Here is an 18,636-nt window from a genome sequence, read left to right on the forward strand (position 1 = left end):
AGCACGACGTCCTTCTTCCCCGCTAGTCATTCTGTCGCGACCTTCGATGAGGCAACAATTGTGGCATGTGGCGATGTCTTTGGTGGCATGATGCACGTCACGACCCTCAGCGGGGCAACAACAACGGACTTATGGCAGTCTCCTCGGTGGCGTGATACGCGACCTCCTTAGTGTGATGCGTGACCTTCTTCCGCTTCTAAACAAGTGTGTGTTGCGGCAGGTGGTGGCGGAAGGTTGAACGGCAGCACTATAATGGCGTGGGTGGTGCGTCCTCAGCGATTGCGGCTTTGGAGAGAGTAAAAGTGATAAGGGTTTGTGGTTGTGTTTTTAACTGTGAATGGGAGGAAAAGTGAAATTAAGGTCACTCTTTTAGGTGTTGTCTCATATTAAAAAAAAAACTTAGCTAACATGTACCCTAAGCTTACCACTAGTGGAGAGTTTTAAATTATTTCATTTAATGAATACAAAACAAATGAATTGGAAACTTAAATTTTTTATATTTTCAATGAAAACCTTCTTGTTTTATAATCTTAACATGTGTTATAAGATAGCGTTTGTTTTGTGGTATTGAGACGGAGATTGAGGGACTGAGACTTAATATCATGTTTGTTGACTCATAGACTGGTACTAAAATTTCAGTCACCGTCCTAAAATTTTAGTATTTGAGTATCTCCAAAAAATAGAGACACAGGGAACTGAAACTTTAATAACTTTTTTTTCCTCAAATGTCCTCATTCAAAATTTTATTTTCCAAATTTATTCTTCACCCTCAACTTCATCCCACCTCTTACTCCACCACCCAACCCCACCCCATCTTTCACTCCACCACCACACTTTTGCCACCACCAACAACAGTACCACCACCAACAGTGTCGACAGCAGCAACAACAATCTCATCAATCAAATTCAACAACAATAATAATACCAAAAACAAAACAATCTCATAAAAAATAACAATTTTATAATAGAAAAGAGAAGAATAGTGAAACATAGAGGTGGCACGGCAGTGTGGAACTGGAATAGAGACGGCGCGGTGAGTACAAAGAACAGAGACGACACCGAGGACCATTGACGAGCATAGGAAACAGAGGCGCAATAGATTCGACCCCAAGTGCAAGATTGGCTACGGCGGGTTTGGCTCCATCTACCTTGCAAGCAGTGACAAAAGAACTTGATGGTTTTGGTCGAGCGAGCGAGAGTGACAGAGGAACTCGACGGTAACAGTAGAGCAAGCGAGAATAACGGCAAAGCAAGCGAGAGAGAGCGAGCAACCAAGAGAGAGAGAAAAAGAGCAGGGAGGGAGAGGCAGAGGCAAAGCGAGTAGAAAGCAGATAGAAGAAGGGAAAAGGAGAAGGGGGTAGGTGGATTTAGAGTTTTTATTTTTTTTTAATTAATAAAAATATTTTAGTAATTTCAAACATTTTAGTCTCTACTTTTATCTCAAATCAAACAGGATATTGAGACATAATTTAGTCTTATACATTTTATACCAAACATAATACTAAAATTTCTAGTCTCTATTTCTCATTCTTAGTCTTTCTTTAAAATACTACCTAAAAGCACACATAAATAACGAACCAAAAAAAAAAAAACCGCATTACCACATAATCCTTTAAAAAAAAAAAAAAAAAGAGGAAACAGACGATGGTTTATTTATTTATTATGAATTTATTATAGTAGAAGCAACTAGGTGGAAAATGGAAATGATTGGTTAAGGGGTCGCATCGGAAAGCAACCGGAGTACCACGGCTAATCAACCACCATTTACCAGTCACCAAATACCAATAATTCTTAAATACTAAACAACACTGCATCGCTTCCATTTTAAGCTCACCCCCCTCAGCATTCAGCTTCTGCATCTCTTCATTCTCATTCTATTGTTTAGGTATCGTATCAATCTTATTTCCATTCACTCCCTGCAATTTGGTTTTCTTACTGTTACAGATGCAATGTAACTCGATCTCTACTTTGCATTTTGCTAGTTGACTTTGTCGGTGAGTTGAATAATTGTTGATATGCAATGTGTTGAGAATAATGCGAGCAAATTAATTATTATTTTTTTGTTGAAAATTGAAATTATTCATCATGAGAAACCTTTTATTTACCTGGACTGGTTCGTCGTTTATAGGGTAGATTTCACAGACCGATAGTAATGACTGACAATTGATCCATTTACCTTTCCTCTTTGCATAGATGCTAATAACTAAGGAAGACATCTGCGGAGTTAGGGTGTTACTGTTACTGTAATGGCCTCTGAGAGGGAAAGTTTTGACCTCTCTGGACCCTTATATTTAACGCATGTTGACTGGTAAGTTCTTCCAAACAATCACTACTTGTTTATTCACCATGCTTATTATGCTTAATAAATCTGTGTATCAGTTTCCTTGATTATGCTTTACAGTATATGTTCACAGCAACATATAAGGAAAATTGATGTGTTTCCATTGCTATCTTTCTCTTCAATATTGAAAATACTTGTTGACTAAAGATATAGTCTGCATTCAAAATGTTTAATCTGGGGAGTACTTTCTTTTTGCCTAATAGACAAGGAGATTTTTATTACATTCAGGGATAATCCGAATCATCGAAAGTCAGTTGCTGCTAGTTTGGTCCAAGGTGTTTATGTGCTAGAAAAGGATAGACAAGAACGACGCGAAGGGACAGATGCTCTAGCATCGCCTTGGTGGGTTTTCTTCAACTTTCAGTTACTCCACAAACTTGTTGATGATGTTGATTCCTCTATTTTTGGTGCAATCTATGAGTTCAAGCCTCCATCAACTTACTGCAATGACACTCTTCATAGAAGTCCACATTATGTCGTTGCCTTCAGGGGAACCATAACGAAGGCAGACTCAGTTTCGCGTGATATTGAGCTGGATATGCATTTTGTGCGAAATGGTCTTCATCAAACTTCGCGCTATGAAATAGCTATCCAAGCTGTTCGAAACATGATAGCTACTGTTGGTGATTCAGGTATCTGGTTGGCTGGTCACTCTTTAGGATCGGCAGTGTCATTGCTTTGTGGGAAAACCATGGCCAAGAGTGGGAATTTCATTGAATCATTTCTTTTCAACCCTCCATATGTGTCTGCTCCAATTGAGAGAATAAAGGATAAGAAAGTGAAGCATGGGCTTAGAATTGCTGGCAGTGTGATAACAGCTGGACTCACCCTTGCTGTGAAAGCTAAGCAGAAGAAGAGTTTGTCATCTGATCCTTTTGCTGCTTTCTCTGCTTGGGTTCCATGCTTGTTTGTGAATCCATCAGATCATATATGCTCTGAGTATATTGGATACTTTGAACATAGAAAAAAAATGGAGGAGATTGGTGCAGGGAGCATTGAGAGGTTAGCCACACAAAACTCCCTTGGTTGTCTGCTGATGGGTGCATTTGGGAAGGAATCTGAACCACTCCACCTCATTCCTTCTGCTTCTGTTACAGTGAATTTGACTCCTTCAAGAGATTTCAAAGAAGCTCATGGGATTCACCAGTGGTGGAAACCTCACTTGCACCTCCAATCCAAACTCTACAAATACTAATACTACTTTCTAGTTGCAACTTTTATCTTTTTGGTTTTCCATGTGATGCGAGGTTAAATGGATATTAAGCACATATCACGCTGTTAATTATTAGTTATTGGACATTGTAGATAAACAGTATTGTTTATTTTTAGGAATTGTTAGCTTTCGGGAATCAAATCTCAGCTTGGTTATGTTTATTATTATACCTTATTCCTTTATGCATTGAGTAATTATGTATACAGATCAGCACAACTTATTCTTTGTTATTCAAGTATTCCTGATAGGATACATTTACAATATCTCAAGTTAGACTATTTTGCAAATGAAACACAATTTCACAATCCAAATACCAAATTCATCAATTTTATCCTCAATTTTCACCGTTTGTCGGTTGTTATGTAATGGAAATCCCCTTACTACAATTTTGAGTCACTTTCATCTGAAGCAAAAATGCTTAATCCGTTTCCATTTTTCAACAACTCATTCTCCATCAGGCCCACAGGCCATAGGCCCAATCATAAATCATCAGCCACAGATATAAAATGACACATGGGCCAGGCTAAAAGGCCAGGTCGCACCATAAGCTAACGTGTTCCTCACCGTATACAGCCTTCCCCTTCTGTGCTTATCCGATTGCAGAGTGTCCCCCATTCGCAGTTTGACACGCATCCATCCATAGACTTTAATACCGGGATGCTAAACCAACGTTTTACATGGAATCCCCAAACTACCCTCACCGCCTTCACATATATAAATAAATAAAATGGTCAGGTGATCAATGTTTAAGTGTGAAAAGGGAAAACAGCGAGAATGAAGGACGCCGGAAAGAGTCACAAGGCGAATGGGAAGCTGTCCTCGGAGGCGAGGAGAGACCGGAAATCGGCGACGGGAATCAGCGGATCGCCCAAGAAGGGAGGCCACGGCGGAAAGTTCACGTGGATAGGCGGCCAAGGCTACTCGCACGTCGAGATTGGCCCGGAGGTTCTGGATGCGAAGGATCCAAACTTCGACGATCCGGAGGACGTCGCCGCCGTGTGATCGGCAACGTCGTGGCGCCTCAGCTGAGTCGGCAACATCGACGGTGGTCAGATCTGTAAATATCAACTTGATCCATGGAAAATTAGAAATAAAATGAAACGTTCGAATGGGTTTCGTGATCGGATTATTGATATTCTATGTCTGAGTTTGTGGTGGGAGTAACCATGACTTGTGTTATTGTAAATATTTATGGCGAATTCCATTAATGAAATTGTAGTGTAGTACCAGCATCAGTGTCAGTTTCAGTCACTAGTATTGAGCTGTTTCGTTTTCAGTTTATAAATATTGCAAACTGTCTGCAGTGGTTTATATAGTTATATTATAGTATTGAAATATAAATTTTTTTATAATTTAATTTAATTTATTTTTTGTTGTATAATTGTTAAAAAAGATATTAATAATTTGAATAAATTAGTGTAGAAATAATTATGAATAATTAGTTATTCTATAATATATTTAAAAAATTTAAATTAAAAATAAGATAAGAAAAATTTTTGATAAGATAAGATTTAATAAGATAAATTTTTGATAAGATAAACTCATATTATATATATATGTATAACAATAGTACTCTAAATACAATTTTTTGTGAGCAAGGATTAATTTTTGCTGAATGCGCATAGCACCTTTGGTACTATTAGAGGAAGAAAAGTTTTTATCGATAATTAAAGGTCTTCAGATATTTTGTATCTAATTTATATTGTTTGGTTAGAATTTTAGAATTTATTTTATTACTTGTGCTCTATTATGAATACATTGTATTTCTTTTCCCTAGATAGTGATCAATGTTCCGGAAAGAATCCCAAAGCGATGGAGTCCGGAAGGGACCGCAAGGCATATAAGAAACTGCTTTTAGAGACGAAGAAAAGCCGGAAACCGGCTAGCGGACTCAGCGGATCGTCCAAGAAGGGAGGTCACGGCGGAAAGTTCACGTGGATCGGCGGCTAAGACTACTGGCAGATGGAGATTGGCCCGGTAGTTCTGAATGCCAATGATCCAAACTTCGACGATTCGGAGGACGTATGATCGGGAACGTCAGATGCGTTTTGTAATTATCTTTCAGTGTTACTGTTTATACTTTCTATTAAACTTAATCTAGTTTAACTTACCATTTGATATTATTTTTATTATTGATTTAATTTAACACTAAGGTGTCTTTGGTTTAACGATTTGAGCATCAAACACTAAATACGCGGTTTAGTTTTTTTTTTTTTAAATTTCAATTATTTTTCTAAAAACAAAGATGATTCTGCTTCTATCTTTCAATTCATGTTGACATAAAGTTAAAAATCTTAATTTGTAGGTTCCTTTTACATTAACATTAACTCATTTTTTATTAAAATTAATTTTACAAAATTAATTTTATATAATTTTTTGTTTACAAATTTTAATCTGGATTGTTTAGCTTTTCAGTAGGTTTAAGCTAAGTTAGCCTTTCGCTTCAATTAAAATAGTAACAAATTTTAAATTTAGATTTTAAAAGATGCAGCATCTACAAAGTACAATTACAAAAAAAGGAGCTTTTTTTGGTGGGGAAAGTATCTTCTAGACCTTGATGGATCAAGTAATAAAAAAAATTAATGAAAAGTATAGAGTTCGGTTCACAAATAATGAAAGATAACGTGAGGTTTTTTCCAGGCACTTCAAAAACGGCACCGTGTTCGCGTTTATTTTCTGTTCGCGTTTATTTCCTGTTAACGGCGAGAGTGACTTCATGCGCCTTAGGAGCTTGTCGCGTGGACACGATCTCGTCCGGGATTCGGTTAAATTTGAAAGCGAAGTTCACAGCTAGAAACTCATCCGCGTCGCATCCAAGCAATTCGCGGGTCAACTCGGAGAATCGCTGAGTGACCTGAATGATTTTGAACTCGAATCCGATCCTAAACCTCTCTGCCTGTCTTGCTAGCATTTCGCCCACAGATTTTAATCTCTCTTCTTGGCCGCCGGTGTCCGCCACCACCACGATCCTTACCATGGCCGGCGGGGTTCTTCCAAGCGCAGAGAGCGCGAGTAGAAGGCTCGCGTACTGTTTTCCGTGGCCTATATCGAAATCAACTACGTAGAACCTCTTCAGCTCCGTTTTGTTCTCAAATGCAGCTTCGAGGATTGCGAAATTGGCTGCCATGAACCCTACCATGAAACAGAGTGAGTTTTCAAACATCAATTGAGTTGACTCGGCGTGTTCATTGCTGAACAACTCGGCCACGGAAGGAGAGTTTTCCAGCAGGTTTACCCTTGATTTGAGCGCCGAAATCATGCAATCCATCAACCTTTGATCCGAATTTCTATTCGGATTGCAAACTTGACTCAACCCAGGATCTCAATGCCAGAATTTTGTTTATCTTCGGCTGCTATTAGTATTCTAATTACTATAATGAATTATTATTATTATTATTTGTTACGGTGGGTAACCGAAGATTAATAAGATGGATGGCGCTAGTTGCCCCAATCACCTGTGGATGGTAGTCTCCGAGCTGGTTTGCACGCTGGAGCCTCCTTCTGACTTGTGTTCGTGAGTGAATGGGGGGTGGTACCTGCAAAGACACTCCGATGCCTAAGTTAGCAAGGGTGTGAGCAGGTCTAGAGAGTATTGGGCTTAGAGATACCTGAGAGGTGTCAGTGTATTTATAGTGGTGAGCCAATAACCACCGTTGGAGTAGTGTCATATTTTTAGGGTGTTAACCGTCCCATTATCTTAGGGAGGTTAAGATATGGCTCGATAAAGTAGTTAGAGAGATTTTAGGGGCAGTTACTCATTTGAATGAGTGCTTATCTGCCAACTATTCTCCGTCCCGACTTCTTGGGAGTAAGTCGGGTTTGACACCGACTTCTTAGTGTGAAGGTTGGTGCTTAGTAAAGCTCAATCCTCTGGACTAGGTTTTTTATTTGGACCTGGGCCTTTATCATTGGGTCAGGGTAGAAACATTATTATTTTAATATTTACTTTTTGTGTTGTGAGCTGTTGTCTGATACATGATTCATGTTTTATTTGTATTTAAATTAAATATATTGAATAATTGACGAATATTTTATAGTATGTACTTATATTTTTTTAGATTTTTTTTATCTTAGTTTTTCCAAAACTTATGCACATGAGAAGGTAGAAGATGAAGTTTTAGAGGGCATAAGTGATGTTATTGGGTAGTGAGTAGTAATTAAGCTTAGACTTTTTGTTTGAGTGGATGATAGGTGTGGCCCATGTGACAAAATTAAAAAAATAATCATTTAACAATTTGTTTAAAAAAACCGGTCATTATAAAATTGGTTAAACCAGACCATACTGAGGTCGGTTTGCAAATGCATTTAATTTTAAGTCAAAGTTGATATTTCTAAAAGTTTAATTCAGATGCAATCTCAGCCATTCATTTGGAATATTTTTATATGGTCCATCAAGGTCTGGAAAATACTTTCTCCACCAAAGACAAAGCCACAAAGGAAAAGTGAAAGGAAGAAAGAATTAATTTTAGCAATGAAAACCTATGATGGATCCATCGGTGACTAAAACTGCAATTCTGCAACGAGTCTTGGCTTCCACGTGATGGCTGAAGAGGTGCAGAACCCTCACGCGCCCAGCCATCGAAATCCTCGACTCCATTTCCAATGCGGGGCCCACTCTACCAATGACGCCGCCACTAGAGACGGCGGCGGGACCCACGCTCAGCGGCTGAGATGAAGGTGACAAGGGGAAAGACTGCACGTGGAAGGTGGCGGCCATGTACTTTGTGGTTTGGGCTTCGATGGTGCCGGCGGGGATGAACATGAAGCCGACCTGGTTGCCGGAGTAGAAGAGCTGGAGGGAGCTGTCGTAGTGGGAGAAGGTAGCGCGGTTGGGGTTGGTGACGGAGGCGTACTGTGAGAAGGTGAAGTTGGCGGTGGCGTTGGAGGCGGAGAAGGAGAAGGAGGGGAGCTGGACGGCGCTGACGGCGATCTTGGGATCCTGAGGCCTGAAGAGTATGAAGTAAACAAGAAAGATGGCGATGAGGATGAAGATCAAGAAGATGGTGGCCACCAAACAAGACGCTAGGTTGGTGCCCCCTGACGGTGGCGGCCTTTGCGGCTTCGCAATCATCATGACTGGTGGCGGTTCCGGTGGAGTGGAGTGGAGTGAAGTGAAGGGAACTAAACAGGATAAGTAGATCTCTAATGAATGAATGGTAATTTTACTAATTTATGTTGGAAGCATGTGGATTTGTTATGATATGGAGGGGATCTTGTCTGTTACCTGTTAATTACCTATATGTCAGTAAAATTTCTCTCTCTGTATTTTTCTCTTTCTCAATTCTCAATGATTTCTTTTTCACAGTGATGTGCGTTACAGCTACACGAAATTATGGTCCGCTAAGAGCCTAAGATAGTGCTGTTGCTTCTTACTCTTGCCCCCTATGTGATGTCGTTTGGAACTTTGGGTCCCCATCTGTTATGTTTTTTTATGGCTCTATCTGTGTTCTTTTAGTACGCTGTGCATATTGAGATCTCAATTCAACAAGATGCAAACATCTCGTCGTTCTGCGACTGCGTTTCATAAAAGAAGATGCTATTTTTTTTTTTCTGGGGCTTGATAAAAGAAGATGCTGAATTGAGAATTCCTCTTTTTTGGAATTGCTGGATTGAGAATTTTAGATAATAGATATCTCAACAAGCCCTTTTTTTTTTGTCGTGGGTAGAATTGGCTAGGGCAACCCAGCCCGAAACTACCCGAAGCCCACCCACCCGGATCCATCACTTGGAGCCTCATCTTCTTCGAGCGCGTTTTATTTTTGTTGGTCACAAACTAACTATACAAGTTTAATTTCTTTTCTAACAATCATGTGTCAATTGGTTTTCGTTATTTCTGGACTTAATTATTGATATCTATATGGGTCACCACTTGGATCAGCGGCCCATTTATCTTTCTTGGTGTAAACTTGGCCCAACCAATTATATTTTCTGATATAAAGAAAAAGATCTAAGGCAAGTTAACAATCGGATGGACTGTGAAGCACGGATTCGCTCATGGTGCTGGTGTATCTGTGTTGGACGCAAATTCGACGTCGACAAACGGTGGATACATCAAACGAGCATATCGGTGGCGTGTCTTTTTGCGGTGCAAAATTTTAGTGAAGCGGTCACGAATTCGAACGAGTCCGACCCGATTCAGATGACGAATCTTTTTGTTGGGCTGTAAATTTGCAATTAATTTTGTGATTTTATGCCTAATTAACCGATTTTTTCTTTTTAATTTAAAATATTTTAAAATAAAAACAAATTAAAATTTAAATTTAAAAATAAAATAATTAATAAATTAAAACCTAAATCTACTTGTCGTTTGTTTTTGGTGGCTTACTTACTCACTAGTTTAGCCGTTTTTGGTTCTCTGCGTTATATTGAAGAAGAAGAAGAATAGAAGATAGAGAGGATGATGGACTTAAAGTTGTGGTGCTTGCGTATCATGGACTTTGAGGAGAAGAAATTGATACATTTTCTATTAGCGAGATGGCAAGAGTAGATTAAAATTTTTTTTTTTAATAATTACATAATTTTAAGACTTTTTTATTTACTCTTGTATTTACAATATGATATTTTATTAATTAAATATATTATTTAAATTTTAATTCACAACGTATCCTAAACGTGTCGTATCCAATTTTTTTATAAAAAGAACGTATCGGCGTATTCGTATCGTGTCGTATCCGTATCGTGTGTCGTATCGGTGCTTCCTTTTGTCAAACTTTATCTTTGAAGGTATTTTTTGTTGTTTTAATCTTTTCAGAATTTAGCACCAAAATCTTTTTGAGATTCATTTTAATGGTTATTAAAAATAAAGGATAAATATTTGTACTTGGTAGTTGGTACCATCTGCTGCATCATAGATTTCGATCTTTAGTCCCATACATAATATCCCAAGCATTTCTACAATACCCTGCTGGTCCCTGCCAATAATCTCATTCATATACTAGTATGTATGACAGCAATGAGAAACTAGAGTATACTAAGCTCCATATTGGAGCTTTAACAAAACTCGGTCAATGTTTACATAGCCGCCTAGCCAGTCCCAAGCCCGAAAAAACAAGGAAGGTTGTTCAGTGTGTGACTGCCAACGTAAAACAATGTTGCATCCCAATGGATTGTCCCGACGCAGTGGCGTCTTTGAAGCCATGTTGGGTTATGTTAGGCCTGCGACAGTCAATGTAAAACAATGATAGCTTTATCCATATAGCCGACCTCACTTAGTCGAGAAAGACTTTGTTAAGTAACTAAGTATTGCAGCTTTAACAAAATCTCCAAGCCAACATGAGTTCCTGCAATGCAGCCCTCTGCACTAGTTTTCTATTTCTATGCAAACAGAAAATTTAGCTACCACTACCAAGCACTTGTTTTACTTTCTATTCACAAAGACCAGCCTTATAGTCTTTAGCCAATCCACTAAGTTCCTTGAAAATCTTAGATCCCAAACCGATTTCAGTCTTGCAGTTATAATATGTTTTGAATCATGATCAGACCATGACATACATGATCACAACTGAATGATAAAGAACAGAAGGTTACACAAAAAAGAAATTACAAAAAGGTCTGTGTTGTAGTATATAATTGAATATATTACATGATAACGTTAATATTTTCATGCAAATCGCATGAAATTCAACAAGTTTCCTTTTTTTTCTTCTCTTCCATCAATACAAAAAATAGAAAGGAAATTTAGATTTCCAAATGGCACCTGCTTACTTACCTAGGTGCACAATTAATGAACACCTAACAAAAGACACTTATGTACAGAATACAAGGCCAAGACAGATCCAACTCTTGTGTCAGCCTCCATGAAAAACCTACAATATGTTAAATTTCTGTAGAAGACAGACTCTTCTTATTCAGACCTTTAACTTCTGCTCAAAATGACAATACAATCCTGAAAGAAAAATATGGACTACTCATTCACTCAATCCATGCACGTCCATATTTATATATATATCCTTATATACGCATATGTATATATGACTCAGAAAAAAGCCTATTTTGAAAGCTTATCGAGCCAGGAATCCATGATCTTCGAGACAGATTCAAGAAATGCAGATTCCTCCATGCCAGGTAACAATGATTCCTGTGCCTCATAAACAATCTTCTCAATCGCTGATTCTTGCTTGAAATTTTGCCTGCACATGATGCTTCCAATGTCATAAGGAGTGAGACCTCTCTCAACCCCTTTCTTCAATAACATTGTGGAGACGCGGAGTATACGTGCACACTCAACTGGAACATCCCACCCATAATATTTCAGAAGTTCTATATCTTTCTCAGCATCCAGGGACCTAATATAATCAACTGTATCAGCAGAGTAAGGTTGGCGTGCTTGGGGCCAGTATAGCCAATCAAATGTGCAATCTTCAAACTGCATATAGAACAAATAAAAAACAGGTAAGCCCTGATATTCAACTAAGGTTAATAAGAATCATCTTAATTTCAACAGGCCAATACTTTTTTCTACCAATGCAACACCCAATTTCAAGCCTGCATAGATAACACATTTATCCACATTCACCAATTTTACATATACTAATCAGATATGCAGACAAAAGATATCAATGCACAGAGAGTGAAATTGCTTACTTGTTCCGGTAGACAGTAGCCGTGATCAATAGGAATGAGAGAAATGTGGCCACCTGCCTCCTTCTTGAACAAAATGTTCCCAGCATGCCTATCTGCATTGGCCATTCTTATATCAAGAAGAGTAATCTTATGTACCTCCTCCACTGGAAAAGCACCGGGTCCAATGTCCTCGCAGTTGCCATCATTGTTCATGTACATCTGCAATGACCCCATCTTGACATGCTTGGCTGAGCAAGCATATCCATCTGGGTGATTAAATGCTTCATGCAAACACCTGACCATAGCAGTAGGTGGAACACCAGCAAAGCCTACAGCCTCACCAGACACCAAACGCGGCCCGGCCCTTGGATGATCCAATACATATGCAGCGACTTCTCTCACGGCGCCTTCCCCCACCTTTGTCCCTCTTTTCAACCCTTCGCCGTTTGACGAAAGTGGCAGGCCTTGAGGATTGTTCACGGCCATTGGCTCCTCATCAATTGGCTTAAACACAGAAACATATTCCATCCCTGATGAATCTTGCATGAGGTAAGCACCACCTGTGCCCTCAGAAGACCTAATAGGATTATGTTTATTCTTCAAACCATCAAATGTGGAGTTGATCATGTCCCAAAGGAAAGGGAAAAAATTGATCTTAGGATTCACAATAACTGGTTCCAACCAAAAATCTACACCAGGTGGAGGAATCTTAGTTGCTTGATTAGTATTCTCTCCATCTACACATGGTGCAGTTGCAGCCTCAACAGAAAGCTCCAAATCCTTTTGAACTGGTGTGGCCTTAACCTGTGCTGATGATTTCTTAACTATCAAATGAATCACATCATCATCACTCTTGCATATGTCATGGAATAGCTTTTGATCATCAAGCTTTTCCCCATCACAGAAAAATTCTTCATTTTCAATATCAATGGAGCCTTTCCCCTTCTTCTTAATATGCTGCTTGAGGTACGCAACATTCCTATGCCGATCGACACGAAACTCCACCTCCTTCTCAGTCGTGGTCCTTACAACAATGAAGATAAGATCAGAGAGACGAAGAACCAAATGAACAACATTCCCAGAAGTGACACCGTAATCCTTGATGAGTGAATCATTGCGGGCAAGCTCTCTGCCATTAGAGACAAGCTTTTGCTTCTTCCCTGAGACTCCAGTGCATGTTTGAATCCTCATTTTCACTGAAGAAATGGAATCTGACTCCAACACACGCATTGGAGTCATAACACCATCCACAGTGAGATATATCAATATGGATTCACCAGAGAGAGGTCCAAGCCAATGTGCCGATTCTTGCCGAATCGGACTCAAAGCAACATCAGCAGCTGACATCTTTCGAAGAGCAGGATCACCAACTTTTTTTGTTTTTTTTTTTGCTTTTAATTATTTTTCCCTTGATTCTAAAACTCAAGTTTTCTATGCAGATAGAAAAAACTTGAGTTCTCAAAAAGGGTACTAATTAGCGAAGTGATTCCATTAATTATGAGACAAAGAAGGCCTCCCAATCAAAACGATCGAAAAGACCCCCTCAAAAACCCTAAAACTTGAGGAAGAAAAAGAAGAAAAAAAGAAAAAAAGGATAATCAAATGATTCTTATTTTATTTTCAATGGAAAATATGTATTCACAGAAGGATACTTCATTTGCTGTATGAATAATAACAGACCAACTCAAACTAAAAAAATTGGGTGAAAGTGTATTGTGTTTGGGTTGGGATCACTCGAGAAAAAAAGCATGCGTGAAAATGCAGCGAGCGAGAATGGATTCTTACCAACGGAAAGAACCAAATGGGAATGTGCGAAAGGAGAGAGCTTAAATTGGAAGAGAAGGGAATAACCGAGAATAACCGAATAAGGAGGTTGCAGAGATTTGATTGATAATGGGTTTAGCGGTAGATTGAAACTAATTCGAGGTAGTAGAACCGATTTTGGTGGCGCTCTTCTCTGAGAGAGAAAGTTGAAGAAAAGTAACGGTATTTTAGTCGTTGCCTTTATTTATCAATACAAAAATTGGCTCCTTACTCCCTATAACGGGAACATTGCTTTCTTTCAGAGCAACACAAAGTAAATATTATTCTATTTTCTTTTCTACCAACCCCACAAGCACCAGGAAGGAGCGTTTCTATTTTTGGAGGAGTTTTTTTTTTTAAATAGAATATTATCTTATTTTAGAAAAAAATTTAAAAATACACATAAGGTATTATAAACATTATTTATAAGATAAATATAAAATATTAGTTTCTGAAACTATATAAAGACTACTATTCATATGAAGTTTTTTATATAAAAATAATAGATGAAATAATTTAACATATTTAATTAAATTATTTAAGATAATATTTTAGCCACCAATTTGTGATCCATCACCACTAAATTCCATATTCTCTTCTAATTTCATTCCAAATCATCACCACCTAATCAGCTTTATTTAACTTTTATATATATATATATATATATATATATATATATATATATATATATATATTCAGTCTAAAAAACACAACAATAATTAACAAAATAAAAAGAAATTATCAATTTAATAAATTTAAAAAAAAGAAGAAAAAAAGTTCTTTAGGATTAAGCATGTATTAAATAACATCAAAAGTCAGTGATTAAATTAATTATATAAATAAAATATATATTAAAATATAAAATATATATTAAAAATAAATAAAATTACACATATATTTATATATATTATATGATGACTGATTTAGTAAATTTTTAGTGTAAAATTGTATTTTTTTTAAATAAATAAGAGACATGTAACACATGAACACTAACTACTAAACGTTAGTTAGGGAAATATGATAGTAAGTTCTTGTTAACTAATTTCATGGTTACGACTTATGAATGAGATAAATTAACTACACACAATATGTAATCACTAACAACCAATGTACATGTGATAGAGGGTTAATAAGAGTATAAGACATTGCACCCACATTCAAAAGTAAAATTAGTTGTGGTTGTGGTAATATGGTGTTAAGCTATTTCTCTAGCTAGTAAACTACTCATTATTTTCCCGACCTTTTACCTCACGTAATCACATAATACTTTCTTATGCATCCACGAAGCATGCTTTGCATATTCAAACTAAAAGCACTCTTCAATGCACACTCATTTTATTTGTTTTTGTTTGTACAATTGATATTGATTATGGAGCGAGTATGCTTTTTATTTTATATATGCATGCTTTTGTTATACGATGATGATTCAATTAAATGAACTTGAAGAGTAGGTTCACTGAATATTGGAATTGTAATCTGTGATGTGGCACATGGGTTCGCATCTAAAATAGGCAAAATAATTTCCATTAGTGTCCCATGATCTTGATATATACATAATATATAGTAGCAGTGCTAAGTGCTAACTAATAATGCAGTATAATAATGGGGAATAAGGTTGAGCTTTAATTTATTTTATCTAGTTTAGAGTGTCATCACTCTTCATGTGCGCTTGATCCCACTATGTCCCCATAACATATTAACGTACCTCAATCATGGTATCTGAGACGAACCAACTAAAACAAAAATAATCAATGGGTGAATGAAGCAGCCGTTTTATTAGGATTCGAATATGGATAATGGATTTTACTTAGAACATATCTAATTTAAGTTTTGTGCAAGTAAGTCATTTATATAAAAATGGTAGACGACACAAAAAAAAATTGGTAGAGACTAAAAAATTAAAATATGGAAGCGTCAGAGGCGTATATACCCTGAAATAGTTTTGATAGTATGATTTAGATGTATACGAGACACGCGAAAAGCCTTTCCAATGAAAGCGAAAATTTCGTTTTGTTGGAAGCAAATTTTTTTTTAATAAAAACGAAGAGCCTTGCAAATTACAGCAATATTTTAATAAAAATGTGAACATTTTAACACATAGAATAACTTTTTTCTGAATTTTTTTTTTTATCAAAATTGTGCTCTATTTTTATCTCTATCAAAAGATATTGATCTATATATTAATATTTTACCATTCTAATTCACATTTGAATAATACACTAATATTACATTCTTTTAAAATCTACAGTTGAGATGCATTTATGTATATATACATAATTATATACATGTAAGTGAATATTTTCTTGATGTAGAAAATTTAGATACAGTCAATTTCATTTGAAGTTGATAACTGAGTATTTGGATAAAAATTTAGTCAAATTATTTAACGACTCTTAGTTATCAACTTAATGTTAAATTTTGACTGCACATAAATTTTTACCTATATTTAATCATAATATCCATTAGCAAAATAAATTATTTGTTATCTTAATCACGTGAATAATAATTTAAAAAAATAAATAATTAGATAATTATATAAAACGTTACATTAAATTAAACTCTATATTTCACACAAAGAAAACATAATGATTTTGCGAAAATATGTTTGTTAATGTTTAGGGTATCTTTCAGGTGACCGTTTTGGTCGGTGGGGCAGTTCGCTAGTTAGGCACGCGTCAACCTGAGACTATTGTTTCATTTTTTTATTTTATTTTTTGTTTTTCAAGCAATTATTAGATTCCAGATTTTTTACCGACATTTTTTATTTTATGAAATAAAGTAACAATAAACTATAAAGATTTAGTAATGGACTACTAATGGGTATGGTAGTTGAACTTATTTTTATACTTTTTTTGGAATTGGTAGTTGATTAGAACTAGATTACAAAGCCAATTACAAAAAACTAACTTGGGCTCAAAATGACGACTGAAGCCCACTATTGAAAATTTGGGCCCTTAATGGCATATCAAAACAAAACAAAACAAAAAAGAAAACAGTAGATAGCATATTTAAAAAAAATATTAGTCATTATTATGGTTACCCGCCAAAATTGCTGAGCATATCTGAGAAGTGCAAGAAGAAGAAGAAGAAATGGGTGTGAACGTTATTCTGAACCTTTTGGCAATGTGCACTCTCTTTTCTTCTTCTTTTGCTTCTTCGTTGAAGTCGGCGATTACATTTCCTCCTCTAGCGCCGGCGCTATTCGTGATCGGAGACTCCTCCGTCGACTGTGGAACCAACAACTTCCTTGGAACCTTTGCGCGCGCCAACCACCTCCCTTATGGAAGAGACTTCGACACTCACCAACCCACTGGCAGATTCTCCAATGGCAGAATCCCCGTCGATTATCTTGGTTCGTTCGTTCCTTTCAAGATCCTTACTTTACCTTTTCTTTCTTCTCAAGATTCTAATATCTCATCCAATTTTGCATAATCAGCTATGCGTCTTGGGCTTCCATTGGTGCCGAGTTATCTAGGGCAAGCTGGAGATGTGAAAGATATGATTCATGGAGTCAACTACGCTTCTGCAGGTGCTGGCATTATCTTCTCAAGTGGCTCTGAATTGGTGTGTTTCTTTTACTTTTATCCCTTTTTTCTTTCTTCCGTCTCCAAATATTTGTTGAGTTTGATTGAATAATTAACTTTGCAGGGTCAACATATCTCGTTTGCTCAACAAATTCAGCAATTTACTGACACCTTTCAGCAGTTTGTAATAAGTATGGGGGAGGATGCTGCAACCAACCTCATATCTAACTCTGTCTTCTATATTTCTATCGGAATCAATGATTACATTCACTACTATTTGCTCAATGTTTCCAACGTTGATAATTTGTACCTACCCTGGAGCTTCAACCAGTTTTTAGCTTCTTCAGTTAGGCAAGAAATCAAGGTAACAATACAGCAATTTCGCTGCATAGTTTAAGATAATTTGGTACCTGATATATGTGATCTTTGTGGCACAGAACTTGTACAATTTAAATGTTAGGAAAGTGGTGGTAACGGGACTGGCCCCTATTGGTTGTGCCCCTCAGTACCTGTGGCAGTATGGTAGTGAAAATGGAGAGTGTGTTGAACAGATAAATGACATGGCCACTGAGTTTAACTATCTCATGAGGTACATGGTTATCAAGCTTGGTAGAGAGCTCTCTGATGCCAGTATCATCTTCTGTGACGTGTTTGAAGGCTCCATGGATATCTTGAAGAATCATCAAAGTTATGGTAAAGTACCCACTTTCTTCTTTTTAAAATTTTTTTTTTTCCTTCTCGGTTTTGATATTCTGGGGCATCAAATCTCACTAAGCTTTTATGTTGTATAATTAGGATTCAATGTCACTAACGAGGCATGCTGTGGATTTGGGAATTACAAGGGTTGGATCATGTGCTTATCACCAGAAATGGCATGCAGTAACGCTTCAAACCATATCTGGTGGGACCAGTTCCATCCAACTGATGCAGTCAATGAAATTTTAGCAGACAACATATGGAATGGTCGGCACACAAAAATGTGCCATCCTATGAACCTGGAGGACATGGTAATTCGAAAGGAAAAATGATTGATTTGTGATGTTAGTTTAGGGTATTATGATTTCTTGCATATATTACTGTAAAGAACCGTGTATATATACAATTATACATATAAGGTTGTACAATGAGAATCTCTTTTATTTGGGCAAATATTCATACTGACACCAGCGAAATTGTTCTCCATTAAACCGACT

General features: G+C 37.0%; 4 protein-coding genes across 7 annotated transcripts; 2 read left to right on the forward strand and 2 right to left on the reverse strand.

Moving 5' to 3' along the window:
* The first annotated feature begins 1,693 nt into the window (after positions 1-1,693).
* On the forward strand, positions 1,694-3,784 carry LOC130981924 (GDSL esterase/lipase At4g10955). Of its 3 annotated transcripts, none has more exons than XM_057905690.1 (3): positions 1,694-1,885; positions 2,194-2,308; positions 2,570-3,784. In XM_057905690.1, the coding sequence occupies exons 2-3, from the start codon at positions 2,247-2,249 to the stop codon at positions 3,534-3,536; spliced, it is 1,029 nt and encodes a 342-aa protein (XP_057761673.1). In that variant the 5' UTR covers positions 1,694-1,885; positions 2,194-2,246; the 3' UTR covers positions 3,537-3,784. The 3 variants fall into 3 exon arrangements, with proteins under 3 accessions (XP_057761673.1, XP_057761672.1, XP_057761674.1); XM_057905689.1 differs by having other exon boundaries at positions 1,725-1,994; XM_057905691.1 differs by lacking the exon at positions 1,694-1,885 and having other exon boundaries at positions 2,215-2,308; positions 2,545-3,784.
* Positions 3,785-7,902: 4,118 nt separating this feature from the next.
* Positions 7,903-9,024, reverse strand: LOC130982788 (uncharacterized). The gene has a single exon (XM_057906880.1). The coding sequence runs from the start codon at positions 8,626-8,628 to the stop codon at positions 8,020-8,022; it is 609 nt and encodes a 202-aa protein (XP_057762863.1). The 5' UTR covers positions 8,629-9,024; the 3' UTR covers positions 7,903-8,019.
* A 2,069-nt stretch (positions 9,025-11,093) lies between these two features.
* LOC130979865 (phosphatidylinositol 4-kinase gamma 2-like) lies at positions 11,094-14,057 on the reverse strand. The gene is made up of 2 exons (XM_057903412.1): positions 12,138-14,057; positions 11,094-11,919 (listed from the first exon to the last, which is right to left on the reverse strand). The coding sequence occupies exons 1-2, from the start codon at positions 13,461-13,463 to the stop codon at positions 11,542-11,544; spliced, it is 1,704 nt and encodes a 567-aa protein (XP_057759395.1). The 5' UTR covers positions 13,464-14,057; the 3' UTR covers positions 11,094-11,541.
* A 2,946-nt stretch (positions 14,058-17,003) lies between these two features.
* LOC130982878 (GDSL esterase/lipase At5g08460) lies at positions 17,004-18,607 on the forward strand. 2 transcript variants are annotated; one of them, XM_057907008.1, is made up of 5 exons: positions 17,004-17,271; positions 17,356-17,483; positions 17,568-17,807; positions 17,881-18,136; positions 18,239-18,607. In XM_057907008.1, the coding sequence occupies exons 1-5, from the start codon at positions 17,010-17,012 to the stop codon at positions 18,469-18,471; spliced, it is 1,119 nt and encodes a 372-aa protein (XP_057762991.1). In that variant the 5' UTR covers positions 17,004-17,009; the 3' UTR covers positions 18,472-18,607. The 2 variants fall into 2 exon arrangements, with proteins under 2 accessions (XP_057762991.1, XP_057762992.1); XM_057907009.1 differs by having other exon boundaries at positions 17,219-17,275.
* The last annotated feature ends 29 nt before the right edge of the window (positions 18,608-18,636 follow it).

This window comes from Arachis stenosperma, chromosome 5, assembly GCF_014773155.1.
Source record: "Arachis stenosperma cultivar V10309 chromosome 5, arast.V10309.gnm1.PFL2, whole genome shotgun sequence".
NCBI classification, from domain to species: domain Eukaryota; kingdom Viridiplantae; phylum Streptophyta; class Magnoliopsida; order Fabales; family Fabaceae; genus Arachis; species Arachis stenosperma.

Excerpts from the sequence above, each read along its gene's own strand:
- LOC130981924 (XM_057905690.1), top strand. The coding sequence starts at position 2,247 with ATGGCCTCTGAGAGGGAAAGTTTTGACCTCTCTGGACCCTTATATTTA. Across the intron at positions 2,309-2,569 it reads TATTTAACGCATGTTGACTG|GGATAATCCGAATCATCGAA; the intron begins GTAAGTTCTTCC and ends TATTACATTCAG.
- LOC130982788 (XM_057906880.1), bottom strand. The coding sequence starts at position 8,628 with ATGATGATTGCGAAGCCGCAAAGGCCGCCACCGTCAGGGGGCACCAAC.
- LOC130979865 (XM_057903412.1), bottom strand. The coding sequence starts at position 13,463 with ATGTCAGCTGCTGATGTTGCTTTGAGTCCGATTCGGCAAGAATCGGCA. Across the intron at positions 11,920-12,137 it reads GCTACTGTCTACCGGAACAA|TTTGAAGATTGCACATTTGA; the intron begins GTAAGCAATTTC and ends TTCTATATGCAG.
- LOC130982878 (XM_057907008.1), top strand. The coding sequence starts at position 17,010 with ATGGGTGTGAACGTTATTCTGAACCTTTTGGCAATGTGCACTCTCTTT. Across the intron at positions 17,808-17,880 it reads CAGTTAGGCAAGAAATCAAG|AACTTGTACAATTTAAATGT; the intron begins GTAACAATACAG and ends TTTGTGGCACAG. Across the intron at positions 18,137-18,238 it reads GAAGAATCATCAAAGTTATG|GATTCAATGTCACTAACGAG; the intron begins GTAAAGTACCCA and ends TTGTATAATTAG.